Source organism: Petromyzon marinus, chromosome 72 (assembly GCF_048934315.1).
Source record: "Petromyzon marinus isolate PM22_M1 ecotype Great Lakes invasive population chromosome 72, UKy_Petmar_22M1.pri1.0, whole genome shotgun sequence".
Classification (NCBI taxonomy): domain Eukaryota; kingdom Metazoa; phylum Chordata; class Hyperoartia; order Petromyzontiformes; family Petromyzontidae; genus Petromyzon; species Petromyzon marinus.
The window spans coordinates 4,155,377-4,177,264 of record NC_133738.1 but is presented as its reverse complement, the minus strand read 5'-3'; the positions used below and the strand labels follow the sequence as shown (position 1 = coordinate 4,177,264).

General features: G+C 52.2%; 1 protein-coding gene across 2 annotated transcripts in view; it reads right to left on the bottom strand.

Annotated features, from left to right (window-relative positions):
• Positions 1 to 346: 346 nt before the first annotated feature.
• Positions 347 to 21,888, bottom strand: part of LOC116937490 (branched-chain alpha-ketoacid dehydrogenase kinase-like) — a 61,221-nt gene continuing 39,679 nt past the window's right edge. Inside the window, exons 7-9 of one of the 2 annotated variants that reach the window (XM_076055675.1) lie at positions 20,435 to 20,524; positions 5,210 to 5,440; positions 347 to 3,614 (exon numbers count right to left, since the gene is read on the bottom strand). In XM_076055675.1, the coding sequence (XP_075911790.1) occupies positions 3,470 to 3,614; positions 5,210 to 5,440; positions 20,435 to 20,524 (466 nt within the window). In that variant the 3' untranslated portion in view covers positions 347 to 3,469. Of the gene's footprint in view, positions 3,615 to 5,209; positions 5,441 to 20,434; positions 20,525 to 21,888 lie in introns of those variants that run through there. The other variant, XR_012930561.1, reaches the window with a different exon arrangement.

The following is a 21,888-nucleotide window of genomic DNA, read 5'->3' as shown; positions in this document are numbered from 1 at the left end:
ACAGAATAACTTTATACAGACACACACAGCTTTACACACAGAATAACTTTATACAGACACACACAGCTTTACACACAGAATAACTTTATACAGACACACACGTTACAGCTTTACACACAGAATAACTTTATACAGACACACACAGCTTTACACACAGAATAACTTTATACAGACACACACAGCTTTACACACAGAATAACTTTATACAGACACACACAGCTTTACACACAGTATAACTTTATACAGACACACAGCACTACAGCTTTACACACAGAATAACTTTATACAGACACACAGCACTATAGCTTTACACACAGAATAACTTTATACAGACACACAGCACTACAGCTTTACACACAGAATAACTTTATACAGACACACGTTACAGCCATCGTACAGCGATAAATCCGAAGTGCAAATCATGGCCAAGACAAACGGTCCCACTACCACCCCGTGTACCCATTAAGGGCCGCCCATAAATGACGTCACCCGCGATTTTGGACCCCGACATCACCACCCCCCTAGTCACGTGGCGTCACGAAAATTCAGACCGCCCCCCCCCCCCCTCAAATATGACGTCACAAAGCTCCGCCCCCCCCCTCCCCCCCCAAAAAAATGCTTCGCATCGCTTGAAACTATTGTTGTCATTGTAGTACGTATTTAATGTGGCGCTGCACTCTGATGTTGTAGGAGTGTTGTTATAACAATTCTATACCTGGGGGAGCTTTGTCTGTGTGTGCGGAGTGTGTAGTACATAGACACTGCTGCTGCTACTCGCTAGCTAACAGCACTTGCCCCTACTGCCCTGCTAGAGGCTACCTGGGGGAGCTTTGTCTGTGTATAGGTGCTGCTACTCGCTAGCATACAGCACTTGCCCCTGCAGCCCTGCTAGAGGCTACCTGGGGGAGCTTTGTCTGTGTGCGTGGTGTGTGTAGTACATAGACACTGCTGCTGCTACTCGCTAGCTAACAGCACTTGCCCCTACAGCCCTGCTAGAGGCTACCTGGGGGAGCTTTGTCTGTGTGTGTGGTGTGTGTGTGTAGTACATAGACACTGCTGCTGCTACTCGCCAGCTAACAGCACTTGCCCCTACAGCCCTGCTAGAGGCTACCTGGGGGAGCTTTATCTGTGTGTGGTGTGTGTAGTACATAGACACTGCTGCTGCTACTCGCTAGCTAACAGCACTTGCCCCTACAGCCCTGCTAGAGGCTACCTGGGGGTAGCTTTGTCTGTGTGTGTGGTGTGTGTGTAGTACATAGACACTGCTGCTGCTATTCGCTAGCTAACAGCACTTGCCCCTACAGCCCTGCTAGAGGCTACCTGGGGGATCTGTCTCTGTGTATAGGTGCTGCTACTCGCTAGCTAACAGCACTTGCCCCTACAGCCCTGCTAGAGGCTACGTGGGGGTAGCTTTGTCTGTGTGCGTGGTGTGTGTAGTACATAGACACTGCTGCTGCTACTCGCTAGCTAACAGCACTTGTCCCTGCAGCCCTGCTAGAGGCTACCTGGGGGTACCTTTGTCTGTGTGTGTGGTGTGTGTAGTACATAGACACTGCTGCTGCTACTCGCTAGCTAACAGCACTTGCCCCTACAGCCCTGCTAGAGGCTACCTGGGGGAGCTTTGTCTGTGTATAGGTGCTGCTACTCGCTAGCTAACAGCACTTGCCCCTACAGCCCTGCTAGAGGCTACCTGGGGGAGCTTTGTCTGTGTGCGTGGTGTGTGTAGTACATAGACACTGCTGCTGCTACTCGCCAGCTAACAGCACTTGCCCCTACAGCCCTGCTAGAGGCTACCTGGGGTAGCTTTGTCTGTGTGTGTGGTGTGTGTAGTACATAGACACTGCTGCTGCTACTCGCCAGCTAACAGCACTTGCCCCTACAGCCCTGCTAGAGGCTACCTGGGAGTAACTTTGTCTGTGTGTGTGGTGTGTGTAGTACATAGACACTGCTGCTGCTACTCGCTAGCTAACAGCACTTGCCCCTGCAGCCCTGCTAGAGGCTACCTGGGGGAGCTTTGTCTGTGTGCGTGGTGTGTGTAGTACATAGACACTGCTGCTGCTACTCGCTAGCTAACAGCACTTGCCCCTACAGCCCTGCTAGAGGCTACCTGGGGGAGCTTTGTCTGTGTGTGTGGTGTGTGTAGTACATAAACACTGCTGCTGCTACTCGCTAGCTAACAACACTTGCCCCTACAGCCCTGCTAGAGGCTACCTGGGAGTAGCTTTGTCTGTGTGGAGTGTCTAGTACATAGATACTGCTGCTGCTACTCGCCAGCTAACAGCACTTGCCCCTACAGCCCTGCGAGAGGCTACCTGGGAGATCTGTGTCTGTGTATAGGTGCTGCTACTCGCTAGCTAACAGCACTTGCCCCTACAGCCCTGCTAGATGCTACCTGGGGTAACTTTGTCTGTGTGAGTGGTGTGTGTAGTACATAGACACTGCTGCTGCTACTCGCCAGCTAACAGCACTTGCCCCTACAGCCCTGCTAGAGGCTACCTGGGGTAGCTTTGTCTGTGTGTGTGGAGTGTGTAGTACATAGACACTGCTGCTGCTACTCGCCAGCTAACAGCACTTGCCCCTAGAGCCCTGCTAGAGGCTACCTGGGAGATCTGTGTCTGTGTATAGGTGCTGCTACTCACTAGCTAACAGCACTTGCCCCTACAGCCCTGCTAGAGGCTACCTGGGGGAGCTTTGTCTGTGTGTGTGGTGTGTAGTACATAGACACTGCTGCTGCTACTCGCTAGCTAACAACACTTGCCCCTACAGCCGTGCTAGAGGCTACCTGGGGGAGCTTTGTCTGTGTGTGTGGTGTGTGTAGCACATAGACACTGCTGCTGCTACTCGCTAGCTAACAGCACTTGCCCCTACAGCCCTGCGAGAGGCTACCTGGGGGAGCTTTGTCTGTGTGTGTGTTGTGTGTAGTACATAGACACTGCTGCTGCTACTCGCTAGCTAACAGCACTTGCCCCTACAGCCCTGCGAGAGGCTACCTGGGAGATCTGTGTCTTTGCGAGATGGAGTGACGGGGATAGAGACAGAGAGAGACGCAGACTCCAAATATACAGCAGCAGCAGCAGGCATCGTCACGTGGAATGTGGGCACATTGGGTGTCCCGGTGTTACAGGCGGTGGCTGGGTGTCCCAGGGGCTACAGGCGGTGGCTGGGTGTCCCAGGGGCTACAGGCGGTGGCTGGGTGTATGTGTGTCCCAGGTGCTACAGGCTGTGGCTGTGTGTGTCCCAGGTGCTACAGGCGGTGTGTGTGTGTGTGTCCCAGGTGCTACAGGCGGTGTGTGTGTGTGTGTCCCAGGTGCTACAGGCGGTGGCTGTGTGTGTGCCCCAGGTGCTACAGGCTGTGTGTGTGTGTGTCCCCCAGGTGCTACAGGCGGTGTGTGTGTGTGTCCCAGGGGCTACAGGCGGAAGCTGGGTGTGTCCCAGGTGCTACAGGCGGTGGTTGGGTGTGCCCCAGGGGCTACAGGCGGAAGCTGGGCTGGCGCCCGTCGATGTGCCGCAGGCGCAGGTAGACGTCCGTGCCGATGCCCTGCATGGAGCGCAGCGCCAGAGAGCCGCCCAAGAAGGCGCCAAAGGCTCTGGACAGCGCCAGGCCCACACCGTGCCTGGCGCGAGACGCTCAGTCAGTCAGGCAGGCAGTCAGGCGGGCAGTCAGGCAGGCAGTCAGGCGGGCAGTCAGGCAGGCAGTCAGTCAGTCAGTCATTAATTTAGTCAGTCAGTCAGTCAGGCAGTCAGGCAGTCAGTCAGTCAGGCAGGCAGGCAGGCAGTCAGGCAGGCAGTCAGGCAGTCAGTCACGCAGGCAGTCAGTCAGTCAGGCAGGCAGGCAGTCAGGCAGGCAGGCAGTCAGGCAGGCAGGCAGTCAGGCAGTCAGGCAGGCAGGCAGTCAGTCATTAATTTAGTCAGTCACGCAGGCAGTCAGTCAGGCAGGCAGGCAGGCAGGCAGTCAGGCAGTCATTAATTTAGTCAGTCACGCAGGCAGTCAGGCAGGCAGTCAGTCACGCAGGCAGTCAGGCAGGCAGTCAGTCACGCAGTCACTCAGTCAGTCAGTCACGCAGGCAGGCAGGCAGGCAGTCAGTCAGTCAGTCAGTCACGCAGGCAGTCAGGCAGTCAGGCAGTCAGTCAGTCATTAATTTAGTCAGGCAGTCAGGCAGTCAGGCAGTCAGGCAGTCACGCAGGCAGTCAGGCAGTCAGGCAGTCAGTCAGTCATTAATTTAGTCAGTCAGTCAGTCAGGCAGTCAGGCAGTCAGGCAGGCAGTCAGGCAGGCAGTCAGTCACGCAGGCAGTCAGTCAGTCAGTCAGGCAGTCAGGCAGGCAGTCAGGCAGGCAGTCAGTCACGCAGGCAGTCAGTCAGTCAGGCAGGCAGGCAGTCAGGCAGGCAGGCAGTCAGGCAGGCAGGCAGTCAGGCAGTCAGGCAGGCAGGCAGTCATTAATTTAGTCAGTCACGCAGGCAGTCAGTCAGGCAGGCAGGCAGGCAGTCAGGCAGTCATTAATTTAGTCAGTCACGCAGGCAGTCAGGCAGGCAGTCAGTCACGCAGGCAGTCAGGCGGGCAGTCAGGTAGTCAGTCACGCAGGCAGTCATTAATTTAGTCAGTCATGCAGGCAGTCAGTCACGCAGGCAGTCAGTCACGCAGGCAGTCATTAATTTAGTCAGTCATGCAGGCAGTCAGTCAGGCAGGCAGGCAGTCAGTCAGGCAGGCAGTCAGGCAGGCAGTCATTAATTTAGTCAGTCACCCAGGCAGTCAGTCAGGCAGGCAGGCAGGCAGGCAGTCATTAATTTAGTCAGTCATGCAGGCAGTCATTAATTTAGTTAGTCATGCAGGCAGTCAGTCAGGCAGTCAGGCAGTCAGGCGGGCAGTCAGGCAGGCAGGCAGGCAGGCACGCAGTCAGTCAGTCAGTCACTCAGTCAGTCAGTCACTCACTCAGTCACTCAGTCAGTCAGTCAGTCACTCAGTCAGTCAGCCACTCAGTCAGTCAGTCATTCAGTAAGTCATTCAATCAGTCAGTCATTCAGTCAGTCAGTCACTCAGTCAGTCACTCACTCACCCACCCACCCACTCTCACCCACCACACCCACTCATCCAACCAACTCACCCCCCCACTCCCCCACCGACCCCCCCACCCACCCACCCACCCCCCCCACCCACCCCCCCACCCACCCACCCCCCCACCCACCCACCCACTCACCCCCCCACCCACCCACCCGTGCCAGGGTCCATGCTGTAAGCGGCTCTCCGCCATGTGGCGCTCCGCGTCGCTCATCCCGCCCACTGCCTCCACCGCCTCCTCCTCCTCCTCCTCCTCCTCAGTCGCCTGCCACTGGGCCCCGTCACCGCCACGCCACTCCTCAGCCCTCGCGGCCTCCGTCGTGAAAAAGTAGTCCATGGCGGGCCCCATAACCTCGTGCGGTATCCCTCCGCCCCGGTCGGATATCCTGGGAGGGACGTCAATGGTTAGTTTCTGTGGGTTTCTGTGGGTCTCTGTGGGTTTCTGTGGGTTTATGTGGGTCTCTGTGGGGTTATATGGGTTTCTGTAGGTTTCTGTGGGTTTATGTGGGTCTCTGTGGGTTTCTGTGGGTCTCTGTGGGTTTCTGTAGGTGTATGTGGGTCTCTGTGGGGTTATATGGGTTTCTGTAGGTTTCTGTGGGGTTATATGGGTTTCTGTAGGTTTATGTGGGGTTATATGGGTTTCTGTGGGTTTATGTGGGTCTAGGTGGGTTTCTGTGGGTCTCTATGGGTTTCTGTGGGTTTCTGTGGGGTTATGTGGGTCTCTGTGGGTGTCTGTGGGTCTCTGTGCGGTTATATGGTGTTCTGTGGGTCTCTGTGGGTTTCTGTGCGTTGCTGTGGGGTTCTGTGGGTCTCTGTGAGTTTCTGTGGGGTTCTGTGGGGTTCTGTGGGTTTCTGTGGGGTTCTGTGGGTCTCTGTGAGTTTCTGTGGGTTTCTGTGGGTCTCTGTGGGTCTGTGGGTTTCTGTGGGGTTCTATGGGTTTCTGTGGGTCTCTGTGGGTCTCTGTGGGTCTCTGTGGGGTTATGTGGGGTTATGTGGGTTTCTGTGGGTTTGTGGGTCTCTGTGGGTTTCTGTGCATCTCTGTGGGTTTCTTTGGATCTCTGTGGGTCTCTGTGTATCTCTGTGGGTCCCTGTGGGTTTCTGTGTGTTTCTGTGGGTCTCTGTGGGTCTCTGTGGGTCTCTGTGGGGTTATGTGGGTCTCTGTGGGTTTCTGTAGGTCTCTGTGGGGTTATGTGGGTTTCTGTGGGTTTGTGGGTTTCTGTGCATCTCTGTGGGTTTCTGTGGGTCTCTGTGGGTCTATGTGAGTTTCTGTGGGTTTCTGTGGGGTTATGTGGGTCTCTATGAGTTTCTTTGGGTCTCTGTGGGTCTCTGTGGGTCCCTGTGGGTTTCTGTGGGTCTCTGTGGGTTTCTGTGGGGTTATGTGGGTCTATGTGGGTCTCTGTGAGGTTGTGTGCGTCTCTGTGTGTCTCTGTGGGTCTCTGTGGATCTCTGTGGGTCTGTGGGTTTCTGTGGGTCTCTGTGGGTCTCTGTGGGGTTCTGTGGGTTTCTGTGGGTTTCTGTGGGGTTATGTGGGTATCTAGGGGTTTCTGTGGGTCTCTGTGGGGTTCTGTGGGTTTCTGTGGGTTTCTATAGGTCTCTGTGGGTTTCTGTGAGTCTCTGTGGGGTTATGTGGGTCTATGTGGGTTTCTGTGGGTCTCTGTGGGTTTTTGTGGGGTTGTGTGGGTTTCTGTGGGTTTTTGTGGGTCTCTGTGTGTCTCTGTAGGTTTATGTGCATCTCTGTGGGTTTCTGTGGGTTTCTGTGGGTCTCTGTGAGTTTCTGTGGGTTGCTGTGGGGTTACGTGGGTCTCTATGAGGTTCTTTGGGTCTCTGTGGGTCTCTGTGTATCTCTGTGGGTCTGTGGGTCTCTGTGGGGTTCTGTGGGTTTCTGTAGGTCTCTGTGGGTTTCTGTGGGTATCTGTGGGGTTATGTGGGGTTATGTGGGTCTCTATGAGTTTATTTGGGTCTCTGTGGGTCTGTGTATCTCTGTGGGTCTGTGGGATTCTGTGGGTCTCTGTGTGTCTCTGTGGGTCTCTGTGGGTCTCTATGGGTGTTTGTGAGTCTCTATGGGTCTCTATGGGTATTCGTGGGTTTCTGTGGGGTTCTGTGGGTCTCTGTGGGGTTATATGGGTGTCTGTGGGTCTCTGTGGGTCTCTGTGGGTTTCTGTGGGTTTCTGAGGGTTTCTGTTGGTTTATGTGGGTCTTTGTGGGCTTCTGTGGGGTTATTTGTATTTCTGTGGGTTTCTGTGTGGTTCTGTAGGTTTCTGTGTGTCTCTGTGGGTCGCTGTGGGTTTGTGGTGTTCTCTGGGTCTCTTTGGGTTTCTGTGGGGTTCTGTGGGTTTCTGTGTCTCTGTGTGTCTCTGTGGGTGTCTGTGTGTTTCTATGGGTGTCTATGGGTCTCTATGTGTGTATGTGAGTCTCTGTGTGTTTCTGTGGCTCTCTGTGGGTCTCTGTGGGGTTCTGTGGGTTTCTGTGGGTCTCTGTGGGGTTCTGTGGGTTTCTGTGGGGTTATTTGTGTTTCTGTGAGTTTCTGCGGGATTCTGTAGGTTTCTGTGTGTCTCTGTGGGTCGCTGTGGGTTTGTGGGGTTCTGTGGGTCTCTTTGGGTTTCTGTGGGGTCTCTGTGGGTTTCCGTGGGATTCTGTGTGTCTCTGTGGGTCTCTGTGGGTCTCTGTGGGTGTCTGTGAGTCTCTGTGTGTCTCTGTGGGTCTCGATGGGTCTCTATGGGTGTCTGTGAGTCTCTGTGTGTCTCTGTGGGTCTCTGTGGGTCTCTGTGGGTCTCTGTGGGTCTGTGTCAGTCTCTAAGGGTCTCTATGGGTGTTTGTGTTTATGTGGGTCTCTGTGGGGTTATATGGGTCTCTGTGGGTTTCTGTGGATCTCTGTGCGTCTCTGTGAGTCTCTATGGGTGTCTATGGGTCTCTATGTGTGTCTGTGAGTCTCTGTGTGTCTCTGTGGGTCTCTATGGGTTTCTATGGGTGTCTGTGAGTCTCTGTGTCTCTGTGTGTCTCTGTGGGTCTCTATGGGTCTCTATGGGTGTCTGTGAGTCTCTGTCTCTCTCTGTGGGTCTCTGTTTGTCTCTGTGCGTCTCTATGGGGTCTCTATGGGTGTCTGTGATTCTCTCTGTGTCTCTGTGTGTATCTGTTGGTGTCTATGGGTCTCTATGGGTGTCTGTGAGTCTCTGTGCGTCTATGTGGGTCTCTATGGGGTCTCTATGGGTGTCTGTGAATCTGTGTCTCTATGGGTCTCTATAGGGTCTCTATGGGTCTCTATAGGGTCTCTATGGGAGTCTGTGAGTCTCTATGAATCTCTGTGTGTCTCTGTGGGTCTCTATGGGTCTCTATGTGTTTCTGTGGGTTTCTGTAGGTTTATGTGGGTCTCTGTGGGTTTCTGTGGGTCTCTGTGAGTCTCTGTAGGTTTATGTGGGTTTCTGTGGGTCTCTGTGGGTCTCTGTGGGTTTATGTGGGTCTCTGTGGGGTTATATGGGTCTCTGTGGGTTTCTGTGGATCTCTGTGGGTTTCTGTGGGGTTATGTGGGTCTCTGTGGGTCTCTGTGGGTTTCTGTGGGGTTATTTGTATTTCTGTGGGTTTCTGTGGGGTTCTGTGTGTCTCTGTGGGTCGATGTGGGTTTGTGGGGTTCTGTGGGTCTCTGTGGGTTTCCGTGGGATTCTGTAGGTTTCTGTGGGTCTCTGTGTGTCTCTGTGGGTCTATGTGGGTCTGTGTCAGTCTCTAAGGGTCTCTATGGGTGTTTGTGAGTCTCTGTGGGTGTCTGTGGGTCTCTTTGGGTGGCTGTGAGTCTATGTGTGTCTCTGTGTGTCTCTGTGTGTCTCTGTGGGTTTCTATGGGTCTCTGTGAGTCTCTGTGTGTCTCTGTGGGTTTCTATGGGTGTCTATGGGTCTCTATGTGTGTATGTGAGTCTCTTTGTGTTTCTGTGGGTCTCTGTGGGTTTCTGTGGGTTTCTGTGGGTCTCTGTGTGTCTCTATGGGCGTCTAAGGGTGTCTGTGAGTCTCTGTGGGTCTCTATGGGGTCTCTATGGGTCTGTATGGGTGTCTGTGAGTCTCTGTGTGTCGCTGTGGGTCTCTATGGGTGTCTAAGGGTATCTATGGGTGTCTGTGAGTCTCTGTGGGTCTCTGTGGGTCTGTGTGTCTCTGTGGGTCTCTGTGTGTCTCTGTGGGTCTCTGTGGGTCTCTGTGTGTCTCTGTGGGTCTCTGTGGGTTTCTATGTGTCTCTGTGGGTCTCTATGGGTGTCTGTGAGTCTCTGTGAGTCTCTGTGTGTCTCTGTGGGTCTCTGTGGGTCTCTGTGTGTCTCTGTGTGTCTCTATGGGTGTCTAAGTGTCTCTATGGGTGTCTGAGTCTCTGTGGGTCTCTGTGTGTCTCTGTGTGTCTCTATGGGTGTCTAAGGGTCTCTATGGGTGTCTGTGTGTCTCTGTGGGTCTCTGTGGGTCTCTGTGTGTCTAAGGGTCTCTATGGGTGTCTGTGAGTCTCTGTGTGTCTCTGTGTGTCTCTGTGGGTCTCTGTGAGTCTCTGTGTGTGTCTAAGGGTCTCTATGGGTGTCTGTGAGTCTCTGTGTGTCTCTGCGTGTCTAAGGGTCTCTATGGGTGTCTGTGAGTCTCTGTGAGTCTAAGGGTTTCTATGGGTGTCTGTGAGTCTCTGTGTGTGTCTAAGGGTCTCTATGGGTGTCTGTGTGTCTCTGTGTGTCTCTGTGTGTCTAAGGGTCTCTATGGGTGTCTGTGGGTCTCTGTGGGTCTCTGTGTGTCTCAGGGTCTCTATGGGTGTCTGTGAGTCTCTGTGGGTGTCTAAGGGTCTCTATGGATGTCTGTGAGTCTCTGTGTGTGTCTAAGGGTCTCTATGGGTGTCTGTGAGTCTCTGTGAGTCTAAGGGTCTCTATGGGTGTCTGTGTGTCTCTGTGTGTCTCTGTGGGTCTCTGTGTGTCTCTGTGTGTCTCTGTGGGTCTCTGTGAGTCTCTGTGGGTGTCTAAAGGTCTCTATGGGTGTCTGTGAGTCTCTGTGTGTCTCTGTGTGTCTAAGGGTCTCTATGGGTGTCTGTGTGTCTCTGTGTGTCTCTATGGGTGTCTGTGAGTCTCTGTGTGTGTCTAAGGGTCTCTATGGGTGTCTGTGAGTCTCTGTGAGTCTCTGTGTGTCTCTGGGTGTCTCTGTGTGTCTCTGTGGGTCTCTGTGAGTGTGGGTCTCTGTGTGTCTCTGTGGGTCTCTGTGGGTCTCTGTGAGTGTGGGTCTCTGTGTGTCTCTGTGGGTCTCTGTGAGTGTGGGTCTCTGTGTGTCTCTGTGGGTCTCTGTGAGTCTCTGTGGGTGTCTAAGGGTCTCTATGGGTGTCTGTGAGTCTCTGTGGGTCTCTGTGTGTCTAAGGGTCTCTATGGGTGTCTGTGAGTCTCTGTGTGTGTCTGTGGGTCTCTGTGCATCTCTGTGTGTCTCTGTGAGTCTCTGTGTGTGTCTAAGGGTCTCTATGGGTGTCTGTGTCTGTGTGTCTATGTGGGTCTCTGTGAGTCTCTGTGTGTGGCTAAGGGTCTCTATGGGTGTCTGTGAGTCTCTGTGTGTGTCTAAGGGTCTCTATGGGTGTCTGTGAGTCTCTGTGTGTGTCTAAGGGTCTCTATGGGTGTCTGTGAGTCTCTGTGGGTGTCTAATGGTCTCTATGGGTGTCTGTGAGTCTCTGTGTGTGTCTAAGGGTCTCTATGGGTGTCTGTGAGTCTCTGTGTGTCTAAGGGTCACTGTGTGTCTCTGTGAGTCTCTGTGTGTCTCTGTGTGTCTAAGGGTCTCTATGGGTGTCTGTGTGTCTGTGTGTCTCTGTGTGTCTCTGTGGGTCTCTGTGAGTGTGGGTCTCTGTGTGTCTCTGTGAGTCTCTGTGTGTGTCTAAGGGTCTCTATGGGTCTGTATGGGTGTCTGTGAGTCTCTGTGTGTCGCTGTGGGTCTCTATGGGTGTCTAAGGGTATCTATGGGTGTCTGTGAGTCTCTGTGGGTCTCTGTGGGTCTGTGAGTCTCTGTGGGTCTCTGTGGGTCTGTGTGTCTCTGTGGGTCTCTGTGTGTCTCTGTGAGTCTCTGTGTGTCTCTGTGGGTCTCTGTGGGTCTCTGTGTGTCTCTGTGTGTCTCTATGGGTGTCTAAGTGTCTCTATGGGTGTCTGAGTCTCTGTGGGTCTCTGTGTGTCTCTGTGTGTCTCTATGGGTGTCTAAGGGTCTCTATGGGTGTCTGTGTGTCTCTGTGTGTCTCTGTGTGTCTCTGTGGGTCTCTGTGGGTCTCTGTGTGTCTAAGGGTCTCTATGGGTGTCTGTGAGTCTCTGTGTGTCTCTGTGTGTCTCTGTGGGTCTCTGTGAGTCTCTGTGTGTGTCTAAGGGTCTCTATGGGTGTCTGTGAGTCTCTGTGTGTCTCTGCGTGTCTAAGGGTCTCTATGGGTGTCTGTGAGTCTCTGTGAGTCTAAGGGTCTCTATGGGTGTCTGTGAGTCTCTGTGTGTGTCTAAGGGTCTCTATGGGTGTCTGTGTGTCTCTGTGTGTCTCTGTGTGTCTAAGGGTCTCTATGGGTATCTGTGGGTCTCTGTGGGTCTCTGTGTGTCTAAGGGTCTCTATGGGTGTCTGTGAGTCTCTGTGGGTGTCTAAGGGTCTCTATGGATGTCTGTGAGTCTCTGTGTGTCTAAGGGTCTCTATGGGTGTCTGTGAGTCTCTGTGAGTCTAAGGGTCTCTATGGGTGTCTGTGTGTCTCTGTGTGTCTCTGTGGGTCTCTGTGTGTCTCTGTGTGTCTCTGTGGGTCTCTGTGAGTCTCTGTGGGTGTCTAAGGGTCTCTATGGGTGTCTGTGAGTCTCTGTGTGTCTCTGTGTGTCTAAGGGTCTCTATGGGTGTCTGTGTGTCTCTGTGTGTCTCTGTGGGTCTCTATGGGTGTCTGTGAGTCTCTGTGTGTGTCTAAGGGTCTCTATGGGTGTCTGTGAGTCTCTGTGAGTCTCTGTGTGTCTCTGGGTGTCTCTGTGTGTCTCTGTGGGTCTCTGTGAGTGTGGGTCTCTGTGTGTCTCTGTGGGTCTCTGTGAGTGTGGGTCTCTGTGTGTCTCTGTGGGTCTCTGTGAGTGTGGGTCTCTGTGTGTCTCTGTGGGTCTCTGTGAGTCTCTGTGGGTGTCTAAGGGTCTCTATGGGTGTCTGTGAGTCTCTGTGGGTCTCTGTGTGTCTAAGGGTCTCTATGGGTGTCTGTGAGTCTCTGTGTGTGTCTGTGGGTCTCTGTGCATCTCTGTGTGTCTCTGTGAGTCTCTGTGTGTGTCTAAGGGTCTCTATGGGTGTCTGTGTCTGTGTGTCTCTGTGGGTCTCTGTGAGTCTCTGTGTGTGGCTAAGGGTCTCTATGGGTGTCTGTGAGTCTCTGTGTGTGTCTAAGGGTCTCTATGGGTGTCTGTGAGTCTCTGTGTGTGTCTAAGGGTCTCTATGGGTGTCTGTGAGTCTCTGTGGGTGTCTAACGGTCTCTATGGGTGTCTGTGAGTCTCTGTGTGTGTCTAAGGGTCTCTATGGGTGTCTGTGAGTCTCTGTGTGTCTAAGGGTCACTGTGTGTCTCTGTGAGTCTCTGTGTGTCTCTGTGTGTCTAAGGGTCTCTATGGGTGTCTGTGTGTCTGTGTGTCTCTGTGTGTATCTGTGGGTCTCTGTGAGTGTGGGTCTCTGTGTGTCTCTGTGAGTCTCTGTGTGTGTCTAAGGGTCTCTATGGGTCTGTATGGGTGTCTGTGAGTCTCTGTGTGTCGCTGCGGGTCTCTATGGGTGTCTAAGGGTATCTATGGGTGTCTGTGAGTCTCTGTGGGTCTCTGTGGGTCTGTGAGTCTCTGTGGGTCTCTGTGGGTCTGTGTGTCTCTGTGGGTCTCTGTGTGTCTCTGTGAGTCTCTGTGTGTCTCTGTGGGTCTCTGTGGGTCTCTGTGTGTCTCTGTGTGTCTCTATGGGTGTCTAAGTGTCTCTATGGGTGTCTGAGTCTCTGTGGGTCTCTGTGTGTCTCTGTGTGTCTCTATGGGTGTCTAAGGGTCTCTATGGGTGTCTGTGTGTCTCTGTGTGTCTCTGTGTGTCTCTGTGGGTCTCTGTGGGTCTCTGTGTGTCTAAGGGTCTCTATGGGTGTCTGTGAGTCTCTGTGTGTCTCTGTGTGTCTCTGTGGGTCTCTGTGAGTCTCTGTGTGTGTCTAAGGGTCTCTATGGGTGTCTGTGAGTCTCTGTGTGCCTCTGCGTGTCTAAGGGTCTCTATGGGTTTCTGTGAGTCTCTGTGAGTCTAAGGGTCTCTATGGGTGTCTGTGAGTCTCTGTGTGTGTCTAAGGGTCTCTATGGGTGTCTGTGTGTCTCTGTGTGTCTCTGTGTGTCTAAGGGTCTCTATGGGTGTCTGTGGGTCTCTGTGGGTCTCTGTGTGTCTAAGGGTCTCTATGGGTGTCTGTGAGTCTCTGTGGGTGTCTAAGGGTCTCTATGGATGTCTGTGAGTCTCTGTGTGTGTCTAAGGGTCTCTATGGGTGTCTGTGAGTCTCTGTGAGTCTAAGGGTCTCTATGGGTGTCTGTGTGTCTCTGTGTGTCTCTGTGGGTCTCTGTGTGTCTCTGTGTGTCTCTGTGGGTCTCTGTGAGTCTCTGTGGGTGTCTAAGGGTCTCTATGGGTGTCTGTGAGTCTCTGTGTGTCTCTGTGTGTCTAAGGGTCTCTATGGGTGTCTGTGTGTCTCTGTGTGTCTCTGTGGGTCTCTATGGGTGTATGTGAGTCTCTGTGTGTGTCTAAGGGTCTCTATGGGTGTCTGTGAGTCTCTGTGAGTCTCTGTGTGTCTCTGGGTGTCTCTGTGTGTCTCTGTGGGTCTCTGTGAGTGTGGGTCTCTGTGTGTCTCTGTGGGTCTCTGTGGGTCTCTGTGAGTGTGGGTCTCTGTGTGTCTCTGTGGGTCTCTGTGAGTGTGGGTCTCTGTGTGTCTCTGTGGGTCTCTGTGAGTCTCTGTGGGTGTCTAAGGGTCTCTATGGGTGTCTGTGAGTCTCTGTGGGTCTCTGTGTGTCTAAGGGTCTCTATGGGTGTCTGTGAGTCTCTGTGTGTGTCTGTGGGTCTCTGTGCATCTCTGTGTGTCTCTGTGAGTCTCTGTGTGTGTCTAAGGGTCTCTATGGGTGTCTGTGTCTGTGTGTCTCTGTGGGTCTCTGTGAGTCTCTGTGTGTGGCTAAGGGTCTCTATGGGTGTCTGTGAGTCTCTGTGTGTGTCTAAGGGTCTCTATGGGTGTCTGTGAGTCTCTGTGTGTGTCTAAGGGTCTCTATGGGTGTCTGTGAGTCTCTGTGGGTGTCTAACGGTCTCTATGGGTGTCTGTGAGTCTCTGTGTGTGTCTAAGGGTCTCTATGGGTGTCTGTGAGTCTCTGTGTGTCTAAGGGTCACTGTGTGTCTCTGTGAGTCTCTGGGTGTCTCTGTGTGTCTAAGGGTCTCTATGGGTGTCTGTGTGTCTGTGTGTCTCTGTGTGTCTCTGTGGGTCTCTGTGAGTGTGGGTCTCTGTGTGTCTCTGTGAGTCTCTGTGTGTGTCTAAGGGTCTCTATGGGTGTCTGTGAGTCTCTGTGTGTCTCTGTGTGTCTCTGTGTGTCTCTGTGGGTCTCTGTGAGTGTGGGTCTCTGTGTGTGTCTGTGTCTCTGTGAGTCTCTGTGTGTGTCTAAGGGTCTCTATGGGTGTCTGTGAGTCTCTGTGTGTCTCTGTGAGTCTCTGTGTGTGGCTAAGGGTCTCTATGGGTGCCTGTGAGTCTCTGTCTGTGTCTAAGGGTCTCTATGGGTGTCTGTGAGTCTCTGTGTGTGTCTAAGGGTCTCTATGGGTGTCTGTGAGTCTCTGTGGGTGTCTAACGGTCTCTATGGGTGTCTGTGAGTCTCTGTGTGTGTCTAAGGGTCTCTATGGGTGTCTGTGAGTCTCTGTGTGTCTAAGGGTCACTATGTGTCTCTGTGAGTCTCTGTGTGTCTCTGTGTGTCTAAGGGTCTCTATGGGTGTCTGTGTGTCTGTGTGTCTCTGTGTGTCTCTGTGGGTCTCTGTGAGTGTGGGTCTCTGTGTGTCTCTGTGAGTCTCTGTGTGTGTCTAAGGGTCTCTATGGGTCTGTATGGGTGTCTGTGAGTCTCTGTGTGTCGCTGTGGGTCTCTATGGGTGTCTAAGGGTATCTATGGGTGTCTGTGAGTCTCTGTGGGTCTCTGTGGGTCTGTGAGTCTCTGTGGGTCTCTGTGGGTCTGTGTGTCTCTGTGGGTCTCTGTGTGTCTCTGTGAGTCTCTGTGGGTCTCTGTGGGTCTCTGTGTGTCTCTGTGTGTCTCTATGGGTGTCTAAGTGTCTCTATGGGTGTCTGAGTCTCTGTGGGTCTCTGTGTGTCTCTGTGTGTCTCTATGGGTGTCTAAGGGTCTCTATGGGTGTCTGTGTGTCTCTGTGTGTCTCTGTGGGTCTCTGTGGGTCTCTGTGTGTCTAAGGGTCTCTATGGGTGTCTGTGAGTCTCTGTGTGTCTCTGTGTGTCTCTGTGGGTCTCTGTGAGTCTCTGTGTGTGTCTAAGGGTCTCTATGGGTGTCTGTGAGTCTCTGTGTGTCTCTGCGTGTCTAAGGGTCTCTATGGGTGTCTGTGAGTCTCTGTGAGTCTAAGGGTCTCTATGGGTGTCTGTGAGTCTCTGTGTGTGTCTAAGGGTCTCTATGGGTGTCTGTGTGTCTCTGTGTGTCTCTGTGTGTCTAAGGGTCTCTATGGGTGTCTGTGGGTCTCTGTGGGTCTCTGTGTGTCTAAGGGTCTCTATGGGTGTCTGTGAGTCTCTGTGGGTGTCTAAGGGTCTCTATGGATGTCTGTGAGTCTCTGTGTGTGTCTAAGGGTCTCTATGGGTGTCTGTGAGTCTCTGTGAGTCTAAGGGTCTCTATGGGTGTCTGTGTGTCTCTGTGTGTCTCTGTGGGTCTCTGTGTGTCTCTGTGTGTCTCTGTGGGTCTCTGTGAGTCTCTGTGGGTGTCTAAGGGTCTCTATGGGTGTCTGTGAGTCTCTGTGTGTCTCTGTGTGTCTAAGGGTCTCTATGGGTGTCTGTGTGTCTCTGTGTGTCTCTGTGGGTCTCTATGGGTGTCTGTGAGTCTCTGTGTGTGTCTAAGGGTCTCTATGGGTGTCTGTGAGTCTCTGTGAGTCTCTGTGTGTCTCTGGGTGTCTCTGTGTGTCTCTGTGGGTCTCTGTGAGTGTGGGTCTCTGTGTGTCTCTGTGGGTCTCTGTGGGTCTCTGTGAGTGTGGGTCTCTGTGTGTCTCTGTGGGTCTCTGTGAGTGTGGGTCTCTGTGTGTCTCTGTGGGTCTCTGTGAGTCTCTGTGGGTGTCTAAGGGTCTCTATGGGTGTCTGTGAGTCTCTGTGGGTCTCTGTGTGTCTAAGGGTCTCTATGGGTGTCTGTGAGTCTCTGTGTGTGTCTGTGGGTCTCTGTGCATCTCTGTGTGTCTCTGTGAGTCTCTGTGTGTGTCTAAGGGTCTCTATGGGTGTCTGTGTCTGTGTGTCTCTGTGGGTCTCTGTGAGTCTCTGTGTGTGGCTAAGGGTCTCTATGGGTGTCTGTGAGTCTCTGTGTGTGTCTAAGGGTCTCTATGGGTGTCTGTGAGTCTCTGTGTGTGTCTAAGGGTCTCTATGGGTGTCTGTGAGCCTCTGTGGGTGTCTAACGGTCTCTATGGGTGTCTGTGAGTCTCTGTGTGTGTCTAAGGGTCTCTATGGGTGTCTGTGAGTATCTGTGTGTCTAAGGGTCACTGTGTGTCTCTGTGAGTCTCTGTGTGTCTCTGTGTGTCTAAGGGTCTCTATGGGTGTCTGTGTGTCTGTGTGTCTCTGTGTGTCTCTGTGGGTCTCTGTGAGTGTGGGTCTCTGTGTGTCTCTGTGAGTCTCTGTGTGTGTCTAAGGGTCTCTATGGGTGTCTGTGAGTCTCTGTGAGTCTCTGTGTGTCTCTGTGTCTCTGTGGGTCTCTGTGAGTGTGGGTCTCTGTGTGTGTCTGTGTGTCTCTGTGAGTCTCTGTGTGTGTCTAAGGGTCTCTATGGGTGTCTGTGAGTCTCTGTGTGTCTCTGTGGGTATCTGTGTGTCTAAGGGTCTCTATGGGTGTCTGTGAGTCTCTGTGAGTCTCTGTGTGTCTCTGTGGGTCTCTGTGGGTCTCTGTCGGTCTCTGTGTGTGTCTAAGGGTCTCTATGGGTGTCTGTGAGTCTCTGTGTGTCTATGTGTGTCTCTGTGTGTCTCTGTGAGTCTCTGTGTGTCTAAGGGTCTCTATGGGTGTCTGTGAGTCTCTGTGTGTCTATGTGTGTCTCTGTGTGTCTCTATGAGTCTCTGTGTGTGTCTAAGGGTCTCTATGGGTGTCTGTGAGTCTCTGTGAGTCTCTGTGTGTCTCTGTGTGTCTCTGTGAGTCTCTGTGTGTCTCTGTGTGTCTAAGGGTCTCTATGGGTGTCTGTGTCTGTGTGTCTCTGTGGGTCTCTGTGAGTCTCTGTGTGTGGCTAAGGGTCTCTATGGGTGTCTGTGAGTCTCTGTGTGTGTCTAAGGGTCTCTATGGGTGTCTGTGAGTCTCTGTGTGTGTCTAAGGGTCTCTATGGGTGTCTGTGAGCCTCTGTGGGTGTCTAACGGTCTCTATGGGTGTCTGTGAGTCTCTGTGTGTGTCTAAGGGTCTCTATGGGTGTCTGTGAGTATCTGTGTGTCTAAGGGTCACTGTGTGTCTCTGTGAGTCTCTGTGTGTCTCTGTGTGTCTAAGGGTCTCTATGGGTGTCTGTGTGTCTGTGTGTCTCTGTGTGTCTCTGTGGGTCTCTGTGAGTGTGGGTCTCTGTGTGTCTCTGTGAGTCTCTGTGTGTGTCTAAGGGTCTCTATGGGTGTCTGTGAGTCTCTGTGAGTCTCTGTGTGTCTCTGTGTCTCTGTGGGTCTCTGTGAGTGTGGGTCTCTGTGTGTGTCTGTGTGTCTCTGTGAGTCTCTGTGTGTGTCTAAGGGTCTCTATGGGTGTCTGTGAGTCTCTGTGTGTCTCTGTGGGTATCTGTGTGTCTAAGGGTCTCTATGGGTGTCTGTGAGTCTCTGTGAGTCTCTGTGTGTCTCTGTGGGTCTCTGTGGGTCTCTGTCGGTCTCTGTGTGTGTCTAAGGGTCTCTATGGGTGTCTGTGAGTCTCTGTGTGTCTATGTGTGTCTCTGTGTGTCTCTGTGAGTCTCTGTGTGTCTAAGGGTCTCTATGGGTGTCTGTGAGTCTCTGTGTGTCTATGTGTGTCTCTGTGTGTCTCTATGAGTGTCTGTGTGTGTCTAAGGGTCTCTATGGGTGTCTGTGAGTCTCTGTGAGTCTCTGTGTGTCTCTGTGTGTCTCTGTGAGTCTCTGTGTGTGTCTAAGGGTCTCTATGGTTGTCTGTGTGTCTCTGTGAGTCTCTGTGTGTCTCTGTGTGTCTCTGTGAGTCTCTGTGTGTGTCTAAGGGTCTCTATGGGTGTCTGTGAGTCTCTGTGAGTCTCTGTGTGTCTATGTGTGTCTCTGTGTGTCTCTGTGAGTCTCTGTGTGTGTCTAAGGGTCTCTATGGGTGTCTGTGAGTCTCTGTGAGTCTCTGTGTGTCTCTGTGAGTCTCTGTGGGTGTCTAAGGGTCTCCATGAGTCTCTGTGTGTGTAAGGGTCTCTATGGGTGTCTGTGAGTCTCTGTGAGTCTAAGGGTCTCTATGGGTGTCTGTGAGTCTCTGTGTGTAAGGGTCTCTATGGGTGTCTGTGAGTCTCTGTGTGTGTCTAAGGGTCTCTATGTGTCTCTGTGGGTGTCTAAGGGTCTCTATTGGGTGTCTGTGAGTCTCTGTGTGTGTCTAAGGGTCTCTATGGGTGTGTGTGTCTATGTCTGTGAGTCTCTGTGTGTGTGTAAGGGTCTCTATGGGTGTCTGTGTGTCTCTGTGTGTCTCTGTGGGTCTCTGTGTGTCTCTGTGGGTGTCTGTGTGTGTCTAAGGGTCTCTATGGGTGTGTGTGTCTATGTCTGTGAGTCTCTGTGTGTGTGGGTCTCTGTGTGTGTGTGTCTCTGTGTGTGTCTGTGTGTCTCTATGGGTCTCTGTGAGTGTGGGTCTCTGTGTGTGTCTAAGGGTCTCTGTGTGTCTCTATGGGTCTCTGTGTGTGTAAGGGTCTCTATGGGTGTGTGTGTCTATGTCTGTGAGTCTCTGTGTGTCTCTGTGTGTATAAGGGTCTCTATGGGTGTGTGTGTCTATGTCTGTGGGTCTCTGTGGGTCTAAGGGTCTCTATGGGTGTCTGTGGGTCTCTGTGTGTCTCTGTGAGTGTGGGTCTCTGTGGGTGTCTGTGTGTGTAAGGGTCTCTATGGGTGTGTGTGTCTATGTCTATGGGTCTCTGTGAGTGTGGGTCTCTGTGTGTGTCTAAGGGTCTCTATGGGTGTGTGTGTCTATGTCTGTGGGTCTCTGTGTGTGTGGGTCTCTGTGTGTCTCTGTGGGTCTGTGTGTGTGTAAGGGTCTCTATGGGTGTCTATGGGTCTCTGTGTGTCTCTGTGTGTTTCTATGGGTCTCTGTGTGTCTAAGGGTCTCTATGGGTGTCTGTGGGTCTAAGGGTCTCTATGGGTGTCTGTGAGTCTCTGTGTGTCTCTGTGTGTCTCTATGGGTCTCTGTGTGTCTAAGGGTCTCTATGGGTCTCTGTGTGTCTCTGTGAGTCTCTGTGGGTCTCTGTGAGTGTGGGTCTCTGTGTGTGTGTAAGGGTCTCTATGGGTTGTGTGTCTATGTCTGTGAGTCTCTGTGTGTGTAAGGGTCTCTATGGGTGTCTGTGGGTCTCTGTGGGTGTGTAAGGGTCTCTATGGGTGTCTGTGTGTGTAAGGGTCTCTATGGGTGTCTGTGGGTCTCTGTGTGTCTCTGTGTGTGTAAGGGTCTCTATGGGTGTCTGTGTGTCTCTGTGTGTAAGGGTCTCTATGGGTGTCTGTGAGTCTCTGTGGGTGTCTGTGTGTGTCTAAGGGTCTCTATGGGTGTGTGTGTGTCTATGTCTGTGAGTCTCTGTGGGTCTCTGTGGGTCTAAGGGTCTCTATGGGTGTCTGTGAGTCTAAGGGTCTCTATGGGTGTCTGTGTGTCTGTGTGTGTGTGTAAGGGTCTCTATGGGTGTCTGTGGGTCTCTGTGTGTGTAAGGGTCTCTATGGGTGGCTGTGAGTCTCTGTGGGTCTAAGGGTCTCTATGGGTGTCTGTGTGTGTGTAAGGGTCTCTATGGGTCTCTGTGTGTCTCTGTGAGTCTCTGTGGGTCTCTGTGAGTGTGGGTCTCTGTGTGTGTGTAAGGGTCTCTATGGGTGTCTATGGGTGTCTGTGAGTCTCTGTGTGTCTCTGTGAGTCTCTGTGTGTCTCTATGTGTGTAAGGGTCTCTATGGGTGTCTATGGGTGTCTGTGAGTCTCTGTGTGTCTCTGTGAGTCTCTGTGTGTCTCTATGTGTGTGTAAGGGTCTCTATGGGTGTGTGTGTCTATGTCTGTGTGTGTCTAAGGGTCTCTATGGGTGTGTGTGTCTATGTCTATGGGTCTCTGTGTGAACCTGAAGATGAAGTCGATGTCGTTGTTGGCGATGGTGACCACCACGTCAGGAACGCTGGACCCAGACCCCACGTGGCATTGCATGCTGGCACTGCCCATAGACACACAAAGACAAAGATAAAGATCCCCCATATAGCCTTAACAGACTGTAGGGGCAAGTGCTGTTAGCGAGCACCTATGAAGGCCGGAAACGGTACACGAGGCGGTGGGTGGCCAGCTCCACGCCCGACCGCCTTTGTCTCCCTAGTGGCAATGTTTACACACCGCACCAGGTACTCATTTGAGGCTGAGTCGACCTAGGGGAGGCCCGGGACCGGTTCAGATAATCGTCACTGGTGTTGGCCGTGAGCGGGAATCGAACCCGGGTCGCCAGGTTCATAGCACAGCAGCGTAGCGCTAACAGCTACACTATCGCACACACACATAGACACACACACACATAGACACACACACACATAGACATATAGACACACACATAGACACACACACATAGACACATAGACATAGACACATAGACACATAGACACACACACATAGACACACACATAGATAGACACACATAGACACACACACATAGACACACACACACATAGACACACAGACATAGACATAGACATAGACACACACATAGACACACACACACATAGACACACACACATAGACACACACACATAGACACATAGACACACAGTGACACACACACATAGACACACACACACACATAGACACACACACACATAGACACACACATAGACACACACACACACACATAGACACATAGACACACACACATAGACACACACATAGATAGACACACATAGACACACACACATAGACACACACACACATAGACACACACACATAGACATAGACATAGACACACACATAGACACACACACACATAGACACACACATAGACACACATAGACACACACATAGACACACATAGACACACACACACATAGACACACACACATAGACACACACACATAGACACACACATAGACACATAGACACACACACATAGACACACACACATAGACACACACACATAGACACATAGACACACACACATAGACACACACATAGACACACATAGACACACACATAGACACACACACACACATAGACACACACACAGACACACACATAGACACACACACATAGACACACACACACACAGACACACACATAGACACACACACACACACATAGACACACATAGACACACACACATAGACACACACATAGACACACATATACACACAAATAGACACACACACACATAGACACACACACATAGACACACACACATAGACACACACATAGACACATAGACACATAGACACACACACATAGACACACACACACATAGACACACACATAGACAAACACACATAGACACACACACACATAGACACACACATAGACACACATAGACACACACATAGACAC